Here is a 26242-nt window from a genome sequence, read left to right as displayed (position 1 = left end):
TTCTTGTAAGTTCCTCTTTTCTGTAATGTCAACATTGACCTCAACTATTAGGTCATGGACGATGTCATTCATGTGCTCAGATATGGGGCTTTCATGATACTTTAACATTTTCTCAATTTTCCAGCTCTGTTTCCTTTCTCATCGCTGTTTTGTTTTAGTTTTATTGTCAGTTTATTAAGATTTTTGCTTCTATTTTATATTTTCCGTTTTTTTTGTTTATTTTAGTCATTTACATTCTTGGGGGTAATTCTGTTATGTTATGCTTTTATACTTGAATTCTTTATTTTTATACTGTTATATAAGTTAAATGTATTTTTATTTCAGTTTTATGTTTTTTGATTGAAATCTCTTTTTTTATTAGAAATTTTGTCCATACTGGATGCGGCGCGATTCAACAAATGCACTGTTCGCCGCGCCACTTGCGTCTTGTGTAGACAGGATGTCAGAGAGAGGCAATAAATTTCTCATAAAATATCTGTCCCGATGTTTTATTAGATTTTAATTAACAAAAATGTTTTAAAGAGTAACTATTACAATGTACTCAAAATTACATATCATGCCATGTGTAATGTTGCAGTGTGAATGTAAGCAGTCTGCCAAGTTGTAAAGCCGAAAGTGAACGAATATATACACTATATACTTTATAGCTATTGAAAAAAGACAAAGGCCATTTTCAAAATGTCATAATAATATATTAGTCTTACTGCAATATACATTATGTATACTCAGCACTGTATGCAATTTTCTATATACATACAATACCCAAACAATGACTTCATTATTCAAAAGCAATACTGTATGTTTATTTCTTTCTTGCCTCATTCTTCACCAAATGAGTTTTTCTGATCTATCGGCTAGACCGGCGCTAACCATAATGGAAATTCATATTGATCAGCTCTTTTCAGCAGGGGATATTCGTAGCCAGACAAGTTTTATACCAAGACAGACTTTCCTTAACTGTCATCTGACTATGCTGATGATAAATATCAATAACAGATTTGTTTGCCGTAATGAGCATCTTCTAGAAGCTGACACATCTGTAAGCACTAATAACCACAGAGAGAACGCAACAGTAGTGACACGTTCATCACCAACCCAACTGAAATAGCACAGCTGCTGTTTGCTGAATTCCCAGGGTGCTTTGGCTGTCTGTTCCCTGCAACAAAAAGCAAGCAGTAAGAAGACATGTATGATTTCTTGTCTCTGTTGAACATACAACAACAAAGTGATCAGAAGAAGACGGAAAGGGTCCCCCACGTGGATGAGCCAGCTATGAATAAAGCATCTTCTAAAGAGAGCCAAAATGACTGGAGAGGAGTCAGATGTGGGACAAGAGACGTGGAAGAGCAAGCTTGGAGACTGTGTTCCTCATTTCAGATCTATGCCAATGAATATCATTAGCTGACAGTGCTGCTCTAATCAGTCTCCAAGAATATTCTCCACAAGCCCCGCGCCAAGCATCCTCTGAGCAGCACGCCCCCCGTCTTTCCTCATTTTCATTTAGACTGTGCCAGCGCTAATGCATAAATTTTCAATTCCTTTTATTAAGAGGCTTGATTAAATCTCGCAGGAAAAGTGGCTGTTCTGCATGCAGGATGTTGCACTTGATACTGATGGGAAAGTCTTAACCTTTGTCTGGGCTTCCTTTTGGGATTTAAGTATTGTAGACACACTTGAACATCAGCCTAGACACATTATTGCATGTTCGTTCCAAGACTTGCGATTAGGCTAATTGTTGGCAAAACATTAGTGTGGCAGGGGTAGGACACATTTAGACAGGATGTAAAGTCCAATTTTACTGTAGCACATTTTTTCCCGATTAACAAAACGGGCACGTTATCTTTGTGCTAGCTCAATGGGCACAGAGGGGTGTACATAATCACTTTATAAAGAGTCATGGAATTAGCATCCTCAGTCATTATCATTAGTCATCTGGTCTAATGACAGTATTCCGCAATAAAATATGAGACATAATATGAATTAAGAGATGATAATATGTCTCGATTGCAAACCAACAGATCCAGTTTTGGGGCTAGGAATGGAAGCTATTGTTTGTAGGCGTACCATATGATGAATGCTGTCTTACCATTGTCACAAAACGTCGCCCCTTGACATTGAGCATTGGCATTGCTATTGTTGGCCATTCTAGCAAAAATGATAACTGAAATGCCACAGTGCCCAACACTTTTGTCGAGGAGAAAGTCAAGATGTGACGAAAATCCTGCCTGAGGAAATAATAAGAGAGAGACTTCATTTTAAAAGTGCAAATACACAAGCATAAAAAATGCGATCTGTTCAAGAATGATAATGTTTCTGGAGAAGACAATACTGATAAAGTAACTTTATTACAGACTAAAATCATCCCTCAATTTGATATTTATTCCTTTTATTCTTTATCATTTCTGCCCATTTTTTACCGCTTCACATTGTATCTTTCACTAAACCAGTGGGTTCACATATTATTATTCCAAAGACATCGGATGGTAAAATGTTTACAGCATGGGTGGTGTGTATTGTGAACTAATGATAGCAAAACTGCCAAAAGGGAGCATACACAATATGCATATATTATATAGCAAATGAGTCTGCTGTGAATAAACAGAGAGAGATGACAGATGCTTTGCATAAGGAGATAAAATCATTTCAAATCACTTTCAGGCAGCCATTGAAGTGACTTTATCACAGCAAAGCTTCATACAAAGCTTACATTTTATTCAGGCTGAAAACCATAAAGGTTTAGAATGCCAAGTCTATCTAAATTAATTTGATAAATTGCACATGCATAATGACTGATCGAAAACGAACAAAGAGATCAAGCACCAAGATTATATTAATTAATATATGGTATTAAATGTTAGCATATTTTACTGCATCAGTGATCCTACTATTATCATTAGATAATAAGTTTGGTTGCAGAATTAATGTGCACCTCAGCAATCTCTACGCACGCAGGCACACACGTTTCTCCGTGGGGATAGTCCACATTTTGTACCTCAATTTTGGTCCCCACAGTGACACAGGTCCCCATGAGTTGGTGTGTGTTCAGGTTTAGGTCCCCACTAACATAAAAACCAACGAAATCACGAACACATTCGCACATAGCAGGTAAACTCATAATGGTCGCTCTTCTCCTCCACATAAACATCTAAACGCAGGTGAAAAACATAAAAATAAGAAGAAACAAACATCAGGCAGAATAAATAACCAGATTTTGTAAAAGGATGCAGTAGATTAATCAGGTTGAACACAACACGTTTTTTAATGTTAATGAGCAGGTATGCAAAATAAATGCTAATCACGTTATCTGCTACACAGAGGATGAATTGCCTTGTGCTCAAACTGTGATAAACTAGCAGCACACTCTCTGCATTCACATTCAGAAGCCACAGAGGAAAATGTGTGGGAAAAACACCTGATTCAACACATTCTTTAACCTACTTTACAGAGGAAATACAGGCATTCGTTTTAATATACTCAGCAGAGTCAGCAATTTAACGCCTGACTCAAAAACTGTGGAGACACCCAGAGACCTTTTTGGTAACTAGAAAATTACACGGTTGGCCCTGACATTTCTTTACTAAACACTAACAGTAAACACCTTGCAATTACAATATACTGGGCCTTGTCAGGGTTCTAAAGGCGGAAATATGTCATTCAGAAGAAAAGCACTTGGAACCACAGGAGTGTGAAGAAATAATGGCAATATGTTATGTTTTTTAAAACAACTATTCCGTTAAGGCTTGGATGCGTCAATGGCGCTAAAGTTAAATGCATTCAGTTTAGTTGATGTAACCGAGAGGATGTTTCTTACCGTACTGACAAACTTTCTAAATATGCAATTTAAAAAATATCATCTTTTTGATGTTTTGATGTATTTTCCTTACCAGATTTTTCTGGAAACGAGCGCTGCGCCCGTATGAGAGGAACGTGACAGTGTATAAGTAGCGAAACTGCACCTTGTACAAACATTATTTAGTTAAAAACACACTTTATTGAGGTAGTACATAAATCAGTGGTATAATAATTATAACAATGAAATAAAATAATAACATTGAAACCATAAAAATTAAGCCATCCTCTCGAATTTGCTGCAAATGTCAGTTTGACGTCGTTTCTGAAATAAACTAGAAAATAATAAACGATAAATTGTTGTTTGCATCAAATCATGCAAATTGTGCTCAGTTATCACAATGCTTGAAAAACGTGTCATTGTTTGCCAACATTAAGGCTGCAACACACGATTGTTTTGATAGTCGATTAATCTAACGATTATTGGCCCGATTAATCGACTAATCGTCTATTGTTTCAATGACTTATCGGTACGTTTTTAATGATTATTCAGCTTTTGCAACTAGTTAAAACATTGAGTTATACATAATTTACGTAATGAATAAATCAATTCAGCTTTTGAAATTTGTTTTAATGAACTTAAACCAACTGGTTACTCGCTTTAAGTTTGCTGATTCTGTCCAACTCGAATCACACAAAAACTCTCTAGAAATTTTTAAATACAAATAAATAAATAAATCAGGTAGATTACAGACCAATTTTTTTAAATGTAAACAAATCTCTTGACGGAAGCATTAAGCAGCATTTCTATGACAACAGTACAGTTTAACTCAGTTTAAAGTTGCCAGCCTACGCGAGCGTTTCTTTTAACATTTTAACCAAACTTTAATGGCTCACAGTACATTTTCTGTAAAGAATATATGGAAACAATATGTCCAATGAAAGAACAGAGTCTCTGCTTTTAAACAGAGGAAACCGTATTCTTCAATCTTGATTTGTTCTTTTTTTTATCACTCCATAGATGTGGGTAGGTTTCTTTAATAATGCATCACTTTGATTAAAAGATAATTTTGAGAGTTTTTTGTGAAAGATTTCCGCCCAGATTACTCTCAGAACAATCATTAAAAGCCGATAAGAAATATACGTTCTAGGTTCTGGGATTCTGTACGTTTTCCCAAAGGTGTGTAACAGCGCCACCTGCTGTACAACAGTATAAACACTGATTCCCGTAATAACGTCTTTGGCGGGGAACCGTTTTTTTTTTAAATGACGATTTAAATCATCAATGTTGGTGAAAGAGTTAATGAAAAAGAGCAAGTAACAGAAGAAAATATAAAAAAAGGCAAGATATAAGAGTCCTATCACTTAACTTCCCTCTCTTATAATCATTTTCCTCTCATGTAATACCTAATTGTTAAAATAATCAAAACAGGCTTGACTTTTAAACTCGATCAATGCTTTATACTTTGCAAAACAAATAATAACATTGATGTTATTATATGATTTTTGTTGTTATTATCATTACTATTATTATTGCATTCTCTCATAAAAAGATTTACCGCGAAGGCCCTTAAATTAAGTCACATAATCAAACGACTACTCGACATCAAGAATATTTGTCGACAATGTCGACTAATCGTTTCAGCCCTAGCCAATATAAAAGTTCACTCATAGTCAAGACTTTGACCTTTTGACATTTTGTAAGACATAAACACCAGATCTCATACCGTGTAAATCAGTATGATAGTGAATATTCTGCTAAAAACAGGATGTCAAGCAAGGGCGTAATAGCAGGATGAGGAAGAGGCCCTTAGGTGGAGAGTTCTTCAATGCTGTGGATGAGTCAAGCTCTTTTCAGGAAGAGGAAAATCCCTGATTGAGGAAAACAACACAAGAGAATGCAGCATATTTTAAAGAGCCATCTTCCATAATATTCTGTCATAGTTATTACTGACTTATCTCTATTTGTAGATGTTGCATATACTACTAATATCAAGAAATGACATTAAATGGACAGCCGTGTGAAAAGCAATGCAGATACTCAGATTGTACAGGGAAAAAGGAAAGAAAGCAGCAGCATTTACATAATTTATTGGATAACTGAATTTGGGTCATGGAATTAGATCATATGCAGAAGCCAAGCACCACCAGTTTGCATCAATATAACTACAGACACAGATTTCCTGGCAATGGTTCTGAGGTCATGTGTCCTCTGTGACGGACAAAAGTGGTTTCTTCTTTTTCCTCAACCGTACCACCGAGACTCATAAGAAGCAGTGGAGAGATTTTCTTGGCCTCCCAAATCACATTCATTCAATTCCTGCTCTTAAAAGAGTTTGCTGAAATGCAAAGAAGGTTGAAGACTGACCTCTTCAGGGGATCTGAGACTATATTGATAGTCACAAATTACATAAATAATGTATAACTCTTTAATATTTAATATATCAAAGATTGAATTAGTTATTCTAAATATTGTTTACAATTATTAATGTCCTTGTGAGAAAATGTTGGTGCTGGAATAGGATGAGAGAGAAATGAATAGGATTTTATACACTTTGCACTTGTATCTAAATGTTTCAGCAGGAACCACACTGAGATATGAGTTAAGATCTCAAGTTTCCCGATAGCGCCCTCTTCTGATTACAACCGACACTACAAAAGCAGCACTCCAGATTCGGAGGCAAAAAAGTTGACATACACTGACCAAAATAAACGCAACACTTTTGTTTTTGCCCCCTTTTGTCATGAGCTGAACTCAAAGATCTAAGACTTTTTCTATGTACACAAAAGGCCTATTTCTCTCAAATATTGTTCATAAATCGGTCTAAATTATAATTCTGCTTTTATAATTTTGGTTAGTGTTCATACCAACTTAATAGTTAAGTCATGTACACTACCGGTCAAACGTTTTCGAACACGTAAAAAAGTATTAGAACACTTGCAAGCTGTTTACAAAAATGTATGAAAGTTTTTAAATGGGTGACTAATGAAAAAAGCAGCCAATAAGAGCTCAAACTTGATGGAACTTCCTTTAATATCTGATGAAACTGATGAAATACTAAGACAATATTTCTTCAAATTTAAGCAGAAGGTGAATACATTGAAGACTCAATTATTTTATGGTTTAGATTTTTTGTTGAAACATAATCCTCATAGTTGCCTTTGTGGCATTCCATATAGATAAGCTTACCATTTTTCTAAAATGTATGTAATACTTTAATGTTCAATCTATTGTTTTACACAAAAAAAGTTTGAAAGAGGATTATGGCATTATTGGCTGGAATGGTTCCAAATTCAAACTAAATCAAAACTACATTTCAAGACAAAGATCACACAATGGAAACAATATTACGTTGAAGTTCCTTTTAATCAAAGTCATAACTATTGCATAGACAAGTGTTTTGTACTAGCCTACGTAAATGGCCCTTGAAACTCATTACACAAACATAGCTTCTCTGTGAAATAGAAAAATATCGTAAATATAAAAAAGCCCTTCATCTACACTTTACCAAAAAATACAAAATTATCCCAACGTCTGTACGTTTTACTGATGAAAACATTTACTTTTTATTAGTAAACGATGGTAAAGACCATGTAAAGATATTAATTCGGTCAAAAGCAGCCCGACACAACTGAATATAAAAAGTCCAGGAAAGTTTAAAACATAATAAAACATTAAAAAAGAAACAAACAAAAATGAATTCTCTAAACTGACAGTTTAATTTTCTTCTCCCTTACCAGCAAAATACAAATGAAATGGTTTGTTGAGTACATTTGCCAAAAACCCTTTCAACCCAACGAGTAAAATGGCTTCTAGTGTTTGTAAATGACCATACAGAAAAAAATGCAACACTGTTGATACAACACTAAAACAGCCAAAACTATTCTTCAGAAACACGAGAGAACAACACCGATAGAAACAAAAGCCAGACTCACTTAATTTAAAAAGCTAAAGCTTACTTGAACCTTTGCATAAAATAATAAAATCATAGATATGAAAATGGCAAAAAGAAGGAACAATAAAGAAAGACAAAAAAACTCAGTCTCCTCATCATCGTGTAGATGAGCTGAAATGGGTCTATAACGCAAATTTCCCATCTACGTGAATAGATCTGGATTTATAATCAGTCAGCTTTACATCCATTGCTTGTTAAAGACATAATTTAACATCTGTTGTAGCCACACTAACACAGCAAAAGGACCCAACCTAACTTCACATACACACCCTGATCCACAGAGACCGCCACACACGTAAACCACAAGAAGCACAATACCATCCTGCAGTCGTCTGCTCTGCCCTTCCATTTCTATACCGCAGCCATCTTTAACTTCACCACACCTGATCCCACCCTGAGTGACCCCACCCCTGCTATTAACATCCACTCCAACCCTTCTGAAACACGGGCGGTGAAGTCACCATTAAGTGCTGTGATAACTAGAATATAGTTATTCAGAAAGAAGAAACCTAATTGAAGTAGTTTCATTCATGGTGAAATATACATAACCAAATTGAAACTATACAATTCTCCTCACAGATAACAGAAAAAAAGTTGAAGAGAAAACAAGCGTTTTGCCCTCCCTAAAAATGTTGCTCGGATCTCTTCGCCAACTATTCACTAAAGTGCTCTCGGAACTAATAAACAGCATCAAAGTCTAAAAACGGTCAACGTACTGCATATCTTCAAGACTAAAAGTAAAATATATAGCCACCTGCTTTAGACCTTGAAGAGCAATCTTGTAAAAGATCTAAATATCTTTAGTTTCTTTAAATGAAAATTCATAATCCCATCATAAAACTTCTCAATTGAATATGGTGACATATTTATTTAAAAGGCTCGTCATATGTGTGTTTGTATCTCATACACACACAACCGGTTGTGTGCATCATGTGGGGAAATGTGCTCTGGTTTGTTCCAGTTGCTCTGTTGGCGTGGAGTGATTGTAACACTGGTGTTTTCCCATAAGTATGAGTCACTGTAGAAGGGGGGTTTGCTCTCAGTATTTAGGTACTTTGGTGTAATCCTCCTGTTGAACACTCTTACAGAGGCACATGGACAGGATCATCCCTAAAAGCTGAAGTAAGCAAAATAGAATGATCATAATCCCGTCTCACATACACAGAAGAATATCATATCAGGCAGATGGGTAGGTTTATTATTTAAACCATTTTTGCCCACTAAATCATAATTATCTAAAACCACCCATACGGTGAACATTCCAGTATGTGAATGAACGCATGATACACGTTAATCTTTCTGGATTTACCTCAATCACTCCTATTCCAACACAGACTCCAAGAATAACTCCACAGTTCCTTAGGAGCCAGTCTTCCACCTTGGATATACAGCCCTAGGTGCATGAAATGGAGTGCAGGAATTAAAAAAAGCAGGGAAAAAATCTACCGAAAATGAAAAATGATATGTCATGATCATACACAGACAGAGCTCTCCAAAGATATCATAAGATAAGACACAAAGAACTAGCCAAACTAAAAGAGGATGATAAGGAGTCAGTGGGCCCGTTTACAAAAAACTGTATTATTTGGTATTGCAATAAATGTTTTTGAAGTTTGCATATTCAAACAATGAGACTTTTAGTATTATATAAGAATATAGTAGTATAATATAGGCGGCTTTAAGAAATATAATTCAAATTGACCTCTGTATGGCTTATTTACACAATACTTAAGTGATAACATACAGTATACATTGCAATAAATATTATCAGTTGTCATTAAAAATTAAATCCAGACAGCAGTGTACAATACAAAATCCTTTAGTTTACCCTGGACTTTAGGCAAGTACCTATGAGAACCACCAGGTGGTGCCAAAGTCATTCGCAATAAAAACCTAAAATGTTTCGTCAAAAGTAATAGAATGTATATAATGGTGAGTTTCACTGTAGTGAGTTTAGGAACAGAAGAAGAAAATTTAAGAAGGAAGTGTAAAACATCAGTGTCAGGAGTAAAGATGCTTGTGTGTACCATAGTGAAGACAGGCCAGTCATTGGACAAACCCTCACACAGGCCAGTTTCCATTAAATCTGTCCCACTGATGGATTCATTTCTGCAGGAGCATGGATACAGAAACTTCGAACTGTTCTTTATCAAGATGTTATCAGTCCAGTTAAATGGTCCAGTCCAACCACAGCACCCCATCTGTGAGAGTTAGAGAAAAGAACACCAAGAACACCAAGAACTAAAAACTCAGAGAACTAGAGAAAGATCACTGATTGTGTAATTAACATAAGATGTTAACTTTACAATAAAACAAAAAGAGTGATGTAAGATTAAGGAAGAGAAAATCCTTGATAATATTTGAAGAAAAACCCTTAGAGCTCTGCTCACCGTTCTCTGAAGGTAATCCCAGGCATGCTCTGATGTGTTATTATGACCATTGTAGTTCACCAGAATCTTGTTCACAATAGTGGACATCTCATGCTTTAGCTGCAATTATTCACAAAGAGACAAGCAAGGGTTTAGCGGTGTAAAACTGAATAATACGCATTCTAACATCTTCTATTTTAATAACAGTCAAAACATCAAGATAATTGAATTCTTTAATGTTTGTCAAAAACAAAGAAACCTATATACAGACCCTGACATCCTGTAAATGATATACTAGCATACAAATGAAAGCCCTTTTAACTCCGGGTTTCTGAAGGTTTCACAAAGTCAAATTTAAGACTTTTTAAGACCTTTTTTAGACTATTATGATTACAATTTAAGACCTGTATCATAACATAAAAAACCTCACACCCAACATTCCCAGGTCAATTTATTTCCGGCATACGAAGCAATAGCTTAAAAAAATATTTGTATTTCAATGAGCATTAGCGTTTCATGGCCGTAGGAACATTGTAAGAACACCTAGAACACTATACTTCAATGAATTAAAGACTTTTTAAGGCAAAAATTTAGATTTTGGAATTTAAGACTTTTTTTACTTTTTAATACCCCGCAGAAACCCTGAAACTGCAAAACGTTTGGGGCAATTCCAACGTTATGGATACGACACATTATGTCAAATCTTGTGCTACCAATATTGTACTGTATTTTATTTGGTGTTATATTGTAATAATACCAAATAAAGCAGAGTAGGGTATGGCACTTGAGGAATATGTACCGTTATGTATGTGACATTTCTGAAAGCGGCACTTCCTGAACTATGTAAAATTGTGCTTTAAATATAAAAAATCCTTCTTAAAACTTTGTGGAAAGGTTTGACATTTGCATTGAATTTAGAAGCCATATCTTTGTGCATGTGTGCGAGAAGAATGCTATGAGGGGTCTGCAGCCATGATAAACGGAACTAAAAAAAGTCTGTGTGCTTATGCAGATAAGGTTTGAGAGATTGTTGTGAACCTCGCCCTGTTCTGGGAAAAGCATTCCCCGTGCCCTATAGTGAACTGTACTGTAAGGAGAAATCACAGCATGTCCTGACACAGACTCCGACTACCCGTTCTCAACAACCGGTCTCACAGGTACACACTTTATACAACATAAAACACAAAGATAAGCGCTAAAGCGTGTGTTAAGCCTAGTGTTATACTAACGCATAGTGATTTAAGAAAAGCTGATAGAGCACAAATGTGTTAAACTCTTGCACTAGAGGGTGTCTATCCTCCCTCACACTATAGAAAAGGGCTGACGAGAGTGCAAAGGTTTTATATTTTCATCATCAAACCTGTGTAGTGTAAAATGTTTGAGCGAGGCGTATTTTTCTAAAGAGGGCACTGTTGTCAACAAAGTGAGCAAAGGAAGTGTGAAACCCTTACATCAAACACACTACTTGTTTTAATGTTACAAAATGGAAACATCCTGTCATGCCATCCGCTCAGAAGTCTACTGCATGTTGAACATTGTGCAACAGAGAATCCAAGCACCTCACAATGAAATAATCTGATTACATGAATACAAGTGTAAATGTTTTACTTTTGCATTAGTTGTGAAGATTAAAATGCATATTGTTACACCCCATCACCACATGTGAACTATTTCAACAATTTTGTGTACTAACCACTTACGTACACAACTTGAACTGGCATGCAATCTAGCGAATATCCACAGACAACAAAAGATAACCAGTGTTTGTTGTTGTCCACAGTAGCCGACACAATTATTACTAAATGGGCGTTCATATAATTTTTTCCAACCTCTGTTTGTATTTGTGAGTTTGTATTTGTGAATGAGAACAGTTTAGATCAAACAGTTTTTTTAAGTCTTGCTAAGATCATACACTTTGGTTAAAGATACAGTAACCCACCAGATCTCGTTGGAAGTAGATGAGAACAGCAGCCGTCACCTGGGCGATGAGGATGAGAAGGAGGCAGGTGAAGTACTGAAAAGACGAGACACAAAGGTCAATTTACAATCATTGGGCTAGAAAGACTATACATTTAAAGCTAACACTTGTTAAGAGTTTATGTGCCTTAAATATAACTACACCTTTAAATGAAGACTTCCTACAATAGTTGAAATTTTCAACTTTTTTTCACAAGAGGATGATCCTTACAACAAACAATGCGATTACATTAAGTACGTAATATGAATGACACTTCAATTTTAAAATGGGTCAAACTGTTTAACACAGGTATTCGCTGACCCCAAAGCTTATGCAGTGACCTAATGGGGACTTATATCACCCCCCAGTTCTTCTACAGACTCCCTAAATCTTGCTGGTTTATCTCTGTTACTCCAGCTCAGTAAATCCAGCAGCATTAAGTTTCAAACAAACTCTCTATCATGCTCATTTGGAAGGGTTTTATGAACCTCCCTCGGTAGATGCTCAGGGCATAAATAATTCTGGTCTTGTTGTGCGAGTGATCAGATCATTGTAGAAGCACTCAAACCACGATGGCAAAAGCTTTTGCAATTTAACCCTACACTAAAACTGACGTAGACGTTTCAGTGACAAAACAAAGAAACTAGTGATCAAAAGCTTGTCTTACATGTTGTTGAAATTTGAGTTTCTGTTATCTGTCCTAACCTAATTTCAACAGTCACTCGGTTTCCATTTCTGCAGGATCACTCTGGGTAAACCTGGGCACTCCATAATCTTACTGCTCCAAAATCTCGGCCCTCATAACTGATCTTTAAACATAAAAAAACTTCCAATTGGCTGCAATCATCCATTGGCAAAGGCCGCCCCCTTTTGCTATGTCCAACATCAGCCAAAGCACTACCACTGCACTTCAAAATATGTATCCTGAAATCATCATTTCTGGGGTAAAAATGATGTGCGCTTTCAGCCAAAAGCAATAAGAAAGTCTGCAATATGCATTTGAGGTACTTTTTCAGGATGTGAACGTGACTCGGAAAAAAGCTAACAAAATACAGATCTGGCTTAACGTAGACTTGCTGTATCGACATTACATCTGGAGTCCGCCATTGGATTCTTCACATTAAGGCAACGGGTGAAACTGTGATCATGACCATAAAGATCAGATTTAGGAGAAATAGTCCTTTGTCGGGCAAAATGTCGAAAAGCATCATTTTGGCGTTATGATTTGTCCGGTCGCCTATTAATCTAAATCTACGCTAAGGGTCAATTGTGTCACATTGTGCAGTTTTACGAAAGAGAGGACAAACAAACTTCTTGTCACTGGAAATGAGATAAGTACATGGTGTAACACATCCGTATTGACTCACCAGTCCAAGCAGACAGCGGATCTCATTAATGGCACCGATGCAACCCAGGAATCCCATAAGCATTGACAGTGAGCCAATACCAATCAAAATGTAGGAACCAACCTTCAGTGTGGTGGATGACTCCTCTGCACAGAAAACCCCCCAGAAAAAAACAATTTATTCTATCAGCAAATGATTTTATCCAAGAGTTGTTAAACATTTAAAACAATGATAAAAATTCAAGATTGTTAAGGATTTGTCAAGTGTATACGGAAAAGCTGTGTCTTCGGTTGTTATTTGAAGGGTGTTGTGATCTTGGCAGATAAGATGGAGAATGGGAACAACAGTGCATTAATACAGAAAAAGCCTACTTGATTCTACAACATAAATAACAGATAAGAATACAATAACCAAATTACAAACATCAACTTTTAAAAACAACCTATTGTTTAACATACTGTAAATAAAATGAAAGGTTTGTTTCGACCTACAGTTGGAAAGCCCATGGGAAAGGGAGTGAATGAATGGCAACTTCTGTCATTTATTTCTCTGCTGCAGATAAACATGTTAGTCTCTTTAAGAACAGAAACTGAAAGAAAGTAAAGACTAGTCTACAGGAAACACTCTCTGGCATCATATTTTCTTTGATGTTGCGGTTATGCAGCAAAAAATCTCATTATCTTTCACATCCTCTTTTCATGTCTTATAATGGATTAATGTCTAAGGGCTTTTATCTAATAGCTATGGTCACATGGTAGTCAGATATTCATCCACGTGACAATTTACTGTGTAACAAATACATTTAGCTGCAGCTTTCTGCGTAATGAAAGCAATTAGATGAGTGAACCAACTATTAGTACTGCTGTTAGCATTATCAGGTATAGTTAGCATTTGCATGATTTAATTATATATAGACTGTATAAAATCGTTTCTCTATTTAATGTGTAACCTTACAACCTATTGTGTACATTATTAAATATTTAAACACTGGCATCTGAAGGAAGTATAGTAGTAACATGTTGTGGTTATTTGGCAATAAAAGTTACTCCATCACAAAAACAAAATTTTTATGTGAAGAATAGGGGTGAGATCACAACAATCTGTAAAGTTGACCCTTTGGAAGCAGTTTGATTGACAGGCAACCATAACTCCGATATTATGTGCCCCCGTGATTGACCGCCATTTTTCCGACAAACAATCAAGTCCTGACAAACTGGCGTTGTAGAGCTTTGGTGATTTATATAAAAAACAGCTTTTTAACTATTGTAATAGTAAAACAGAGAGATATATACAAAGCTTTAATGGCAATCACACTACAACGATAAATGATAATTAAGACATAACTTTTAAAAATAATTGTAAATGAGAATAGCAAAGATTACATCACAACTATAATAATTCCAACAACTCGTATCTTGTATCTGTATTGGTAATGTATGAATTAAAGACAAATTTTATATTTTTATACGAAATTTAGTTACTCGCTCTCTAAAACTGTCATTACTATAAATTTGGGAGTAAATATGAACACTTAATACACCACATTTGGCTTGGCTATACATCCATTTGTGTGACAGAAACGTTAGTAGCCTACTGCATCGTGTGAGTTTAGAATTAATGTTATCGTCTGCTGGTGTGGATGCAAATATCGGTATAATTATTGATAGTAATCTCAAATCCTAAATGTATCCCTCGAATGCATATTGTAGAACTTTCTGTCTGAATTCACCTTTTATTTTTCCAGAAAATAAAAGAGCACACATTTACACTGGGAGCACATGGCTTATAACGAAAGCTTGTCGGACATAGCAACAGTAACGATGGGGGGGAGGGTTTTGCGAAGGGTCGATTTCAAAATTCGTAGTCTCCTTATCATAGCTATGCAGTTGCGTAGAACTCTACAAAAAACAAATCACCTGGCAAAGAAAACACAAGCGAGGAGAACACACATTCCCATTCAACAGCGCCCTAGACCAAAGAGTCAACAAACTCATGTAACACCCTGTACAAGAGACCTTCACAAGATCCCTACAGTACAACAAAGAGGACTACCGGACCTTCACTGTGTTTCCAAAAAGGCAAGGAGTTTAGGGTCCAAAGTAAGAGGATATACTAAAATATTCCCTGCTATCTATAGAGAGGTAGTTGAAGCAGAAAGAAACAATACGTCCCCCATGTTGATGATAAGAGACTCCAGTGCTCTGATAAGCACAAAGACACTGGACTGAGTAGGGTGACCAACCGTCAAGCTTTGCGTTGTACTGCAAAGCATTTTCACCACTTGTCCCGCACTTCCCATAGTGAGAAAGTGTCCCTTATTTACATCAGTCTGTTGGTTTTTAGTTGTCACATTAAGAAACACGTTCTTTAAACCGAAACGCACAGGGAATGCTTGTTTACCATTGTTTCTTTAACTATTAAACAGCGCTGTGTCAAAAGCAGCATACCGGTGCACACCAGTGTACAACGAGTTCATAGAAACGCAACTATTTTTTATACAATTTATCCATATTTATTTATGAGAAGACGGCAGTGACTCAGTCATCGAGGCTGTGACCTCTGTCAGTAGATCAGGTGGCGATCCTCCAATGTCAACTTGCCAGAAAAAAAATATCTCAAACATCGTAAACTCTGTGACTTTGAAACTGTGTTTAGCCTATTTTTCATTATTTGTTCATTCTTTATTCTTTTAGTTTTCTCCTTTTGAGAAGATCTTCAAAGTGTACGACATGATAACACTGATATTCGCTCAACATTTTAAGAGACAGTGAACCTTAATTAAAAATCGCCATTCAAATAGTTTTATGTTATATAACATTTTATCTCTCCATTAATTATGTGATGTAATGGACTAAATAAGAAAAACATTTTTATGAGCCTAAAAAATATAATATCAGAATTAAAACATTTTTATATATCACAGTTTTGCGCTACCTTTTAATGGTGTCCCACATTGTCCAACATTTGGTTAGCTGTGAGTAACCTGGCAAATCATTTTAGAGCTGGTCAGGTCTGCATAAATGTTTCCAAGGAGCAATTTGTTTAACCAAGCTCGCGCTATATATAGAGATGTTTCTAAAACCCACATGATATTGGCTGAGGGAACTGGCTTGCGCTTATGAAAATATTTAAGTTTAAGGTCCATTTCTAAACATTGGATTTCAATCAATTCTGAAAAAAGGTTTTCTCCAGAAAAAGTGTCAAAATACTATTTGACAAAATTTAAAAGAATCTGCATTTGAGAACAGTTTGGATGCATTCAAAGTGAATGAGAATGATTTGTGTTAGCTTTCCGTTTATGCTTCCCTTCTCCATTTTCTGTCATCTGGAGTTTTTCAAGGCTTTGGTTGTCCAAACAAGAGTTAGTATGAGAACCAAATCTTTGATCTGAATGCAATTCTCAACAAACATTTTATTTCTGCCCATTTCGTTTTTCAATTCTCACTTCCCATATTTTACAAACTTTCATTTTTCCTTTTAGAAAAGTCTGAACGATAAGCGTCAGGTGGTTTACTTACCATCTGTGTAAGCATATACGTGTGTATAAAATAAAACATAGAGTACAGTGCAGTGTAGGAGGGAAAGGGGGATATGGAAAGATTCCCACCAAGTGAAAAAATAGTAGCTGGATTTGCTGTACATTCCCATGTATACCAAATAGTCAGATCAGAAAACAAAAAGTTAGTAGTATGCCTGTGAAGACAGACTGTATTTGTGTAATGTTCGAATTACAGGAGTGGCTTACATTGTTTGTATGAAAAGTCAAGTTCCTCAACTATTTTCATATCCCTGAATAATTTTTGTAACCATAGTGACAGAGACAACAGAAAATATCAAAGAGAACCGCATAACAACGGAAAGTCTTTTCAATTGACACAATGTTATTTAAAGTGTAAGTAGCATTAGATCATGAAAATGCATTTCTTCCTACATTTCATGCAGTGTGTTATGTTGCTGTGTTTGAAAGTAAGCAGTCTGCCAAGTTGTAAGTCCGAAGGTCAATGAATAACAATGTTATTGGCTTGTAAAAAAGGCAGTCGACTCTGAATCACGCAAACGCGATGTGAACTAGTACCGCCGCGTATCTACGTCACTAGACATAGTCCCCGCCTATGTTTTGCTGGGACTGCCGCGAAACTGCCCCAAAACACTGTCGTTCGTTCGTGATGCGTGTGCCGTCTAAAACCTGTGTTCTACGTTGTGAAACTAAGTGCGTCTTATTTAAACTACCAAAGGAAGAACTTCTGAGGAAACAATGGTTTCAATTCATTTGCAAATGACACCAAAGGAATATAACCTCAGGGTTTTCCTGTGCACGCGTCATTTCACCGAAGATTGCTTCAATAATCTTGGCACGTTCTCTGCAGGAAATGTTAAAAGACTATCCTTGAAAGAGCGGGAAATACCAACTTTATTTGAACCTGTTAGCTCCACCGAATCAGAACCTGTTAGTGTGACTATTTTTGTCTTTACTTCCAAGAAATCGTCTTTGGATGTTTCGTCAGACTCTTGCTCAAACTGGTAAGGTAAAATCCCTGCCATCTCTATCTATACACTGTATATAATATATAACCTGTAAACCGTAATCCAGCATGATGGTAGGGGTTCCATTTCGCAACACATGATGAACGCTGTATCAAGTTCAAGGAATGGGAAGGAGGCGGTCACCGGCGAACGTTCATTAACTTTTATGAAATAAACAAACCACAAAACGAAAGTAAAATGCCGGCACCTCCCGCACGGTCGACTGCCGGCCACACCAACATAATAAACCATAACATAAAATCTAGGCCTGGTCCTCTCTCAATGTACACTCCGGTCGCTCGTCCTTTTATGCTTATGATCTCCTCCAAAGAGGTGCGATACCCGTGCAACACAGCTGACACTCATTATCACCGCTCGCGTCATTCCCTCAGGGCTCTCGTCTCGCCTTGCTCGTTACAAACGCGTTTGACCAATCACAGCAGGCTACAACATCTGACCAATCGCATGACATTAGGCTAGCGGATAGGAGGGGATTAGATGGATAAATCATGGAACAAAAATTTTGAGTCAGTCAAGAAGTAAGGTAAGAATAATTATATATTATTACGACATAGTAGTGTTTTTACACCTTCTATGTACATAAACTTGTTATTGAACACTCCATAAACCAAAGTAGGCCCTTAAAAATCATATGATACTTACTCTTTAATAAATGAGTCTGACCAATATATAATAAACCATAAAGCACCATTTAACCCCTGCAGTCTGGACACTTTGGCCAACATGTTAATGATGGGATTTTGGACCCTTCGATGGGTCCGCCAGAATATAACTGGTCTGTATATTTAATTAGTAACTGAACGGAGTCCAGTATTTAAATCGTTTACAGGCCACATAACCGATGGGAGAAACTCCTTCAAACTGTGTTACTGAATATATGAACTTAAACCCGACTTGCACTGAATTGAATAATGTGAGCTCAAACCGATCCCGAAAATTCAGGATGTACTTGGTCGAAAACAGAAATATATATATTTTTAATTGAATAATAATATGAATTTAATAATAATATTGTTTAACACTAAAAACAACTTAATTTGACTGAAAATATCTAAAGACAATATTAAATATATTCTTCTTAATTCAGTTCTATGCAACACATGAGTGATTTTTCCAATTATCCACATAATGTAGAAAACCACATCAATAGGGACAAAATCCGACTGATAGATGACTAATAATGTGATAACACTATATGTTGTCTGTTCTACAATCACAATCCTGAGCTTTCAATTTATGACATAAAGCATCCCAGAGACATATCCTCTAGACACGGGCCTCATACATCCATCAGAACAGGAAATTAGATTATTGTTTTAGTACTTACGCAAAACCGTGATGAAACTTTGGTTATCCAGCAAGACCCATAGTCCAAATCCCATTATTACAGCTCCAAAAAGCTATAAGAGGAAAAAAAAGAGGCGTGAACAAACACAAGGACATTTTGGATGTCTGTTTTGTCTCCCGCTTTCCCCTCTCTTATCTTTGTTCACCCACGTGGTTCGGCACAGCTGACCTTTCTTTGAACTGAAAAATAGATGACAACACTGTGGAAATATCACACATACCCAAAACACCCTAGATTGCTAAAGACAGAACGAAAGAAAGGTAAAGAGAACATTATCACAAAAAACATTCGGTTCTCATGTAGCTCCCGGCCCAATGGGTCCAAGGTCTCTAGGGTTCTAAATGAACTGGATCAGAGAGTTTTAATATCCCTGTGTATTAGTCTGGCGTCTGTTCGTTTCACAGGTCTGCCACTGTGGAGAGAGCAGTAGTAAAACACCAGGGTGCCATATAATTAAAGGGTGCAGACTTCAGAAGGGACAATATAGAGATCAAAGACACACACATCATTTTCATTAACCTTTGACCCTTACAGGACATGAATACCTGATGTTTCCCAGAGAGACGCAACAGATAGTGAAGACTAGCCCGATGGTAACAGATTCACATAAAAATAAAGGTGTTGGAGTGTATGAACTTACACAGAACAAGAGGTTGAACAAGAACAGGAAGTATTTGGTTGCTGTAATGCATCCTTTCCCCATGGCTGCAGCTCTGTAATAAAGAGAGATCAAAAACAATCATCAAAACGCTGAGGAACCTAATGATTCAAACACAAGTGGTGTAGGAAACAACGCTGAAGTCATAATGGTAGCTTTAAGACGTACAGTTTATCTTTGCATGTCAGAAATTAAGTTTGCTGGCGATATTATATACTGTAACTGCTCAATAAGGTGAGAAATGCTATCGAAGAGTGTACTATAAATGTGAGATCTATCTGGGATGGCTGGTAAGTTTCAGTCTGTTTTCTAAACAATATAAAACAATAAAAAAAGTGAGATGAAAAGACAAAGCTGACCATTTACTATTTAGAAAGGAGCCAACAAGACTGTATGACAATCCTATTTCTCATTCTAATGCTGGGTTCACACCAAAGGCGAACAATACCGTTCCACACTCTTTATTACCTGCAGGAAAAGTTTGTTATTTTCGCGTGAGTGACGCGTTCTGACATATTTTCAACCCACGCGAAAGACGAGATTGACGCACGTTCACGGCAATCCTAACCGATTCATATAATTCGCACTGCCTGCCGCGAGCAGGGTCTATAAACATCCTTCCTTTGACTTTATGCAATTTACTCATGCAAAACGCTTAATTTGCATTTGGTGAAAACCCAGTATAAAGGTTATTTACTAACCCCAAACTCACCCGCAGAAATACTAACCCAATCCAATTTTTTTTATGACAATATCGGAGGCAGTGTGTATGTGTGATTGACACAATGTGAGGTCGTATTTATTTTATAACGTGCAGAAATTTCGGACACAAATTTCAGACTCGATGGGCAATGGACATTAGACTTAGTTTCTGTGGTCAATTTCTTTAATTTCAATTTCAATTTATTAATTTTGCAGATTCTTCTATCCAATGCGATTTTTGACGAAAGGTAATTTTATTCTATTCATTATCCTACACACACAAAAGCACAGTCTGTTGTCATAATGCACATTTCAGCATTAGAAGCCAGACGATATTGAAAGCTACAACGAGCTCTAGATCAGATTCTTGCCTTTTCTGAACTGAAGTAAAAAAAAATCTGCTGTTTTTTTAACAAAAATAAGACGTGCCAACTTATTCCCCCTTTTCCTCTAGCGAACATGTTCACGGTCATTCAAAAATATTTTACCACACAGGATCTGCCTTTTCCCTTTTATTCAACATTCAGCAACTTGACTTGAAAAACAATGACGCTAACTCCATTCTGTTCTGTTATCTGTCTCACTTCTGCAGATGTGTCCTTTAGTCTAGTCAATCCCAGAATTCCCTCCACAGAACACCCCCTCCTTTCTGGAGCCCTCATGGTACAATAATGGCATGTTGCCCCATTAAATAGAATAGACAAACGCTCTCCTGAGGCCTTTTAGCACAACACAAAGAGAATCGGAGAACACGCCGAAGCAAGTTTCATATGACGTTAGATGCTCACTACTGACCACATGACCAGAAATTGAATACAACATAATCCCTACTGACAAACAATTTCCTCCAAGTAGAGTTCAGTTTTCAGGAAGATAAAAAGCCACTTGAAAAGTCTTTGAAGAGTCTTTGATTTGACACAAAGCTCAGTTTAGTGAATAGGTGGCGGCCGGACATGAAAATTTGTTTTTACACAAAGTGTAGGGTGTCGGTGACAAAACACCTTAGCCTGAGTAGATAATACAGTATATATGGTATACTGAATATATATGGTATGGTATACTGACACTGAAAGTGATCTGGACACTTAAGCAACACTTAAATATAAAGACGTGGTAGAAAAAGGAGACCATTTAAAGGGGTGATTCACCGGAATTATGTGTTTTTCTTTGTCTTTGGTGTGTTATAAGTTGCCCATGCATGTATTAGACATGTAAAAATGACAAAAATTTAAGTGTCGGAACAAAATATCTATTTTAGCGAATGCTCTCCCAGACCTGCCTGAAACGCCTCATGTAACCACATGCTCGGCGAATCTACGTCAGTTAGTAACACGATTTGACTAAGACCGCCCAGATGTATACGTAAGTAAGGTGGGCGCACCTGTCAGTAACCTGATGTTCCAAATATGGTAAGAGGCATTTCATTTCCGTGTAGTATTCGGCCAATCATAGCACACCTCCCTTTTCAAAGCGATGAGTTTTTTAGAAAATCTGCGCGTTTCAAAGAGGCGGAGAAAAAGAGATGCAAACATGCACGGTATGTGGAAAACCCAGCATTTTTTAACCTTAAATCGTGTATATTCATTGTATTACATCTAAAGCAAACTATAATATTTGTTTTAGCCGCATCAAATGACCCCTTTAAGTTTTTACTTTATTCAGTATTTCTACATGTATTGCAACCGTTCCCGTCCGTTGAATTGCAACAAAAACAAATCTTGGGAATGACAAAAGTCACCTAACAGCAATTGTGAAAGATTCAGAGAATGTTAAGATGCATGAAAGCTGTGATCAGGCTTATTCCATCATAACATATTGAACGGTTCCTTAAATCTTTTTATTATTGTGTTGTTTAACATGATTAGAAACTTGTTTTCTTGGCAGTATTCAAGATCTGCAAAAAATAATTGCTTATAAAATTGGGAACAAATGCTTACAGTTTTTCATAGATCGAAACAAAATTATAATTTTACTTAAACACACACCTATAAATATTAAATTTAGAAAACTGAAAATAAGTTTAGAAGGTTCTCATAATTTTTTTCTCCCACTGTATGTCATTTCATTAGATACCAGAATATTGGACAAAATTACATTTAATGAAAGTTAAAACACTATTTTTCAAAATGGAAACAAAAAGCAACAAGACTTTTTTTACTTGTGAAATATAAGCGGCATGTAGCTGGTTAATACACTCTTCTTTCCTTTGACTTTGAACTGTTTTGGTTGAGATGATTGCGAAAATCTGGTAATTTTGAAGAAAAAGGGCAATTCAATTACAAACCTTTTAAGGCTAAGGTTCAAATCTGGAGCATCTTCATACGGTATGCTATGCATGTATAGTTACTAGTTAAAGAGAGATGCTTTAAATGATAGAGAAAGGAAATTAGAGAGGGGTGGACTGAGTTGAGTACACGACACAAACCGGGACTCAACTTCTATCTCCTATGTGGGAGACACAGGATGTCGGGAAATGAATAATACTTTCTTCAGAAAGAGGAGGTGGCAGTAAATATTGCAGAACCTTTAATGAATTACCCATATAGGAGATTAATGTCTAGTTCACTATATTTCTTAACATGTATGTTTAAATGCCATCCACTAAAAAAGCTCAAACACAGCCAAGTCTTGAATTAGTCTGATCCTATAGACCCAAATTGCTAGTCCTGTAATAATTCCCTCACTGGATCACAGAAGACACCATAACCCTATAATTTCCCCCGCCAGCATCATTTATTCGCTATGGGAGTTGAGGCCATTTCTATGGCAACCATAATTGAGGCAGCATGAATGCTCTACTTAAGGGGGAAATAGTCTCACGCCCCAGTTACCCACGAGTCTCCCCCTCTTACCCCTCTACCAAGAAGAAGGTCAAGTCAGTCTTCATCAACCACATCACAAGTATTGCAAACATGGGGGGGAAATTATCTACAATCAATTTCCTGTATGCTATTTTTGTCAACACATATCTGTTTGGCTGCATCACTCTCTGCAAAGCCTCCCACAGTTGAGGAAAGAGTGTCAAACAGTCAAGCCCACTTTAGCATATTTTTATCTTATTGTGTCTTTAAGATGAATCACTTGTCCAGCGGTATCATCATCTCCCAGACTGTTTTATAATGTTCCTGCTACATGAGTAGGCATTAGTAACCAGTGACTAAAACTGGGAAAATACTTTTTTTGCTTGATAGAGATCCACCCCTTATGTTTAATACCTAAAATTAGCTTTATTATGCACATTTCACCTTTATGACTCATTCCCACTATAAATGTCTGTGCTTGAAAATCTGTTTACATCTCATCCAGATGTATTCTCCCTTTGCAATACTGATGCACTACTTGTTGGTAGTAAACGTTGTTCCTGCTAGGCATTTAAATCATTTCAGAAACCCAAATTTCCCTCATGTAAAAAGTCTCCCATTTTTCGGTCTGTCTTGGCAACGCACCTTTTAAACCTAATGGCATCCTTTTTTTTAGCTGGCTTGAAGAGATTTTTCCATCAAGAAAAAGTCAATGTGAAAGAAGGAGAACATCTGTATCCTGGCTCTCTGAGGGTTTATTCCAGTCCGTGACACGTCCTGGGAGGTCTGCCAGCCCTGAACCTTTTATGGACCTGAAGAAGCACCCGCTACTGGGCCCAAACTAAAATTGTGACCTTTTTTTAATTCTGGGCCTTCATTACAAACTTCCACTATACTCAGATGAGATCGGTGTGATTTAACAAGAGCACAATGAATAAAAACATAACAGGATTTCTTTAGAATCGTGATTTAACAAAAGTCAGATAAGTTGCTGGATCAACATCCTGGAAACAACATTCCCATCAGCCAAAACCCAAATGGGAACAATTGGTTGATAAGAATGTTTTCCAAGTTCTCACCGCAATTCCTCCATTAAAATCAAAGTGGGAAATGGGATGAAAGAATTTTGCTTATATTGTAAAAGTACAAACAATTATAGGGAGTGAAGCACGAACACCTGCCGTAAACGATAGGGTTTCCACACATTCAGATTAATGTATTCCCTTACTTTGATGTCGTGTTGATTTGCACAAGCATAGAAGTCACAATTATGACAAAACTGACAAAAGCCAATAACCGTGTCAACCCTACAACCAAGCGATGAGATGTGTTGCTGACAAGAGAGTTTGTTTTGTCTTTCAGTAACGTTACGAGGCAAGTATTTGTCTAACTTAAATATCAAATGGCATCAGTGGCAACTCAACAAAAACGAGCGAAACAACAACAGCTAAAAGTAATTCACGGGGCGCATTAGAAAGGGTGCGCGCAAACATGCCACATCAGCGAGCATAACAAGCTATAAACACGATCAAAAACACACTTCGCAAAATAATACAACTCGTTCCGAGCATGACGGAAAACGCAAATAAGGCACAAAGTTCACCAGGACCTCAAATACAGATACGGTTAGTTTAGTTTATTTGCACTAAGTTACGTCAGGATGTCAACAAGTCAGGTCACTTTGCTACACTGTGCTCGCGGATACAAGTAAAAAGTAATTTACCTCTTTTGTGTAAAGTCGCAAGGAAGGTCTGATGAACAGCTGTCACGTCGTTCAACGTGTCTGCTAGAGTCTGAACAAAAAGTAGCGAGGCGCGCACTCAAAGCGCTGGGAAACCCCTCGCCTTCTCTCATTTAACCCTTCACGCGCGCCACGTTACCATGGTAACTATAGTTCGTGACAAAGTTGTTTAATAATGTAAAATTAAAAAACTAATAAGGACTCTCGTTTAAACACTGTGATAGGTTTAATAACAATTAAATAGTTAAACAATTAAAAGATTCAATTATAAGAAGGTTTACTCTAAAACGCGAGGCCGTTGAACGAGTCAAATGACGCGTCTGCGCCTCCTGAATGTTGACAACAACAGAACACACCGAAGAAAAAACATGACTGACACATTGCAAAAGTGTCATAAAAAAGTACCCGAACCACGTGTTTCTGTTCGTTACATTGGTGTTTTTAGTTAGAGGATGTGCTTTTGTCAAACTAGGGTTAAAAAAACAGTACAACTGTCATAAAAAAGACGGAAATTGTTTTTTTATAGCTCGTGTGCTGCAGTGTACTAAAACTACCATAAGACATATTTTTTATTTAAAATATATATTATCATTCTGATATTAGTAACCACGAATTTACTTCGTGAATATTTGCCACGCTAAAATACCCTTAAGGCCTCATTACTGTTACAATGCAAATAATCAGTAGGCTTCGGTTATAATGTGTTGACAATGCTGCCGTCTTTCGGTCAAAAAACTAATAAAGGTTGTTTTGAGGCCTTCTTCATTGGGGAAATAAATCACGCTAAGGAAGTAAATATTACAAAAATGTATGAACCTTACTTTTTGTTCTTAAATATTAACGTGTAAACTTCTATTTACAGGTTTAAATCTTAACAAATTCATGATTTATAGTAACAACCCATTAAAAATTACTGTACACAGTGTTTTCAAACGTAGTTTATAATCATAAAATCTAGATAGGCCTACCCACTATTATTATCAACCGAGGGGAAAACCCAGAATATTGTTTGGGGGTTAGTAAACCCAGT

The 26242-nt window shown here is 36.6% G+C and overlaps 1 protein-coding gene across 1 annotated transcript; it reads right to left on the bottom strand.

The window, feature by feature from the left end:
- Nucleotides 1–7137: 7137 nt before the first annotated feature.
- cd82b (CD82 molecule b) lies at nucleotides 7138–25513 on the bottom strand. Its single transcript, XM_056766002.1, has 9 exons — nucleotides 25195–25513; nucleotides 19951–20023; nucleotides 19290–19362; nucleotides 13439–13563; nucleotides 12054–12128; nucleotides 10136–10234; nucleotides 9773–9946; nucleotides 9055–9138; nucleotides 7138–8862 (listed from the first exon to the last, which is right to left on the bottom strand). Exons 1-9 carry the CDS (start codon nucleotides 25323–25325, stop codon nucleotides 8785–8787), a joined length of 912 nt encoding a protein of 303 aa, XP_056621980.1. The 5' UTR covers nucleotides 25326–25513; the 3' UTR covers nucleotides 7138–8784.
- Nucleotides 25514–26242: the final 729 nt, after the last annotated feature.

This window comes from Triplophysa dalaica, chromosome 14 (genome assembly GCF_015846415.1).
Source record: "Triplophysa dalaica isolate WHDGS20190420 chromosome 14, ASM1584641v1, whole genome shotgun sequence".
Lineage (NCBI taxonomy): Eukaryota > Metazoa > Chordata > Actinopteri > Cypriniformes > Nemacheilidae > Triplophysa > Triplophysa dalaica.
The sequence above is the reverse complement of the archived record's forward strand: the minus strand, read 5'-3'. Positions and strand labels throughout refer to the sequence as shown.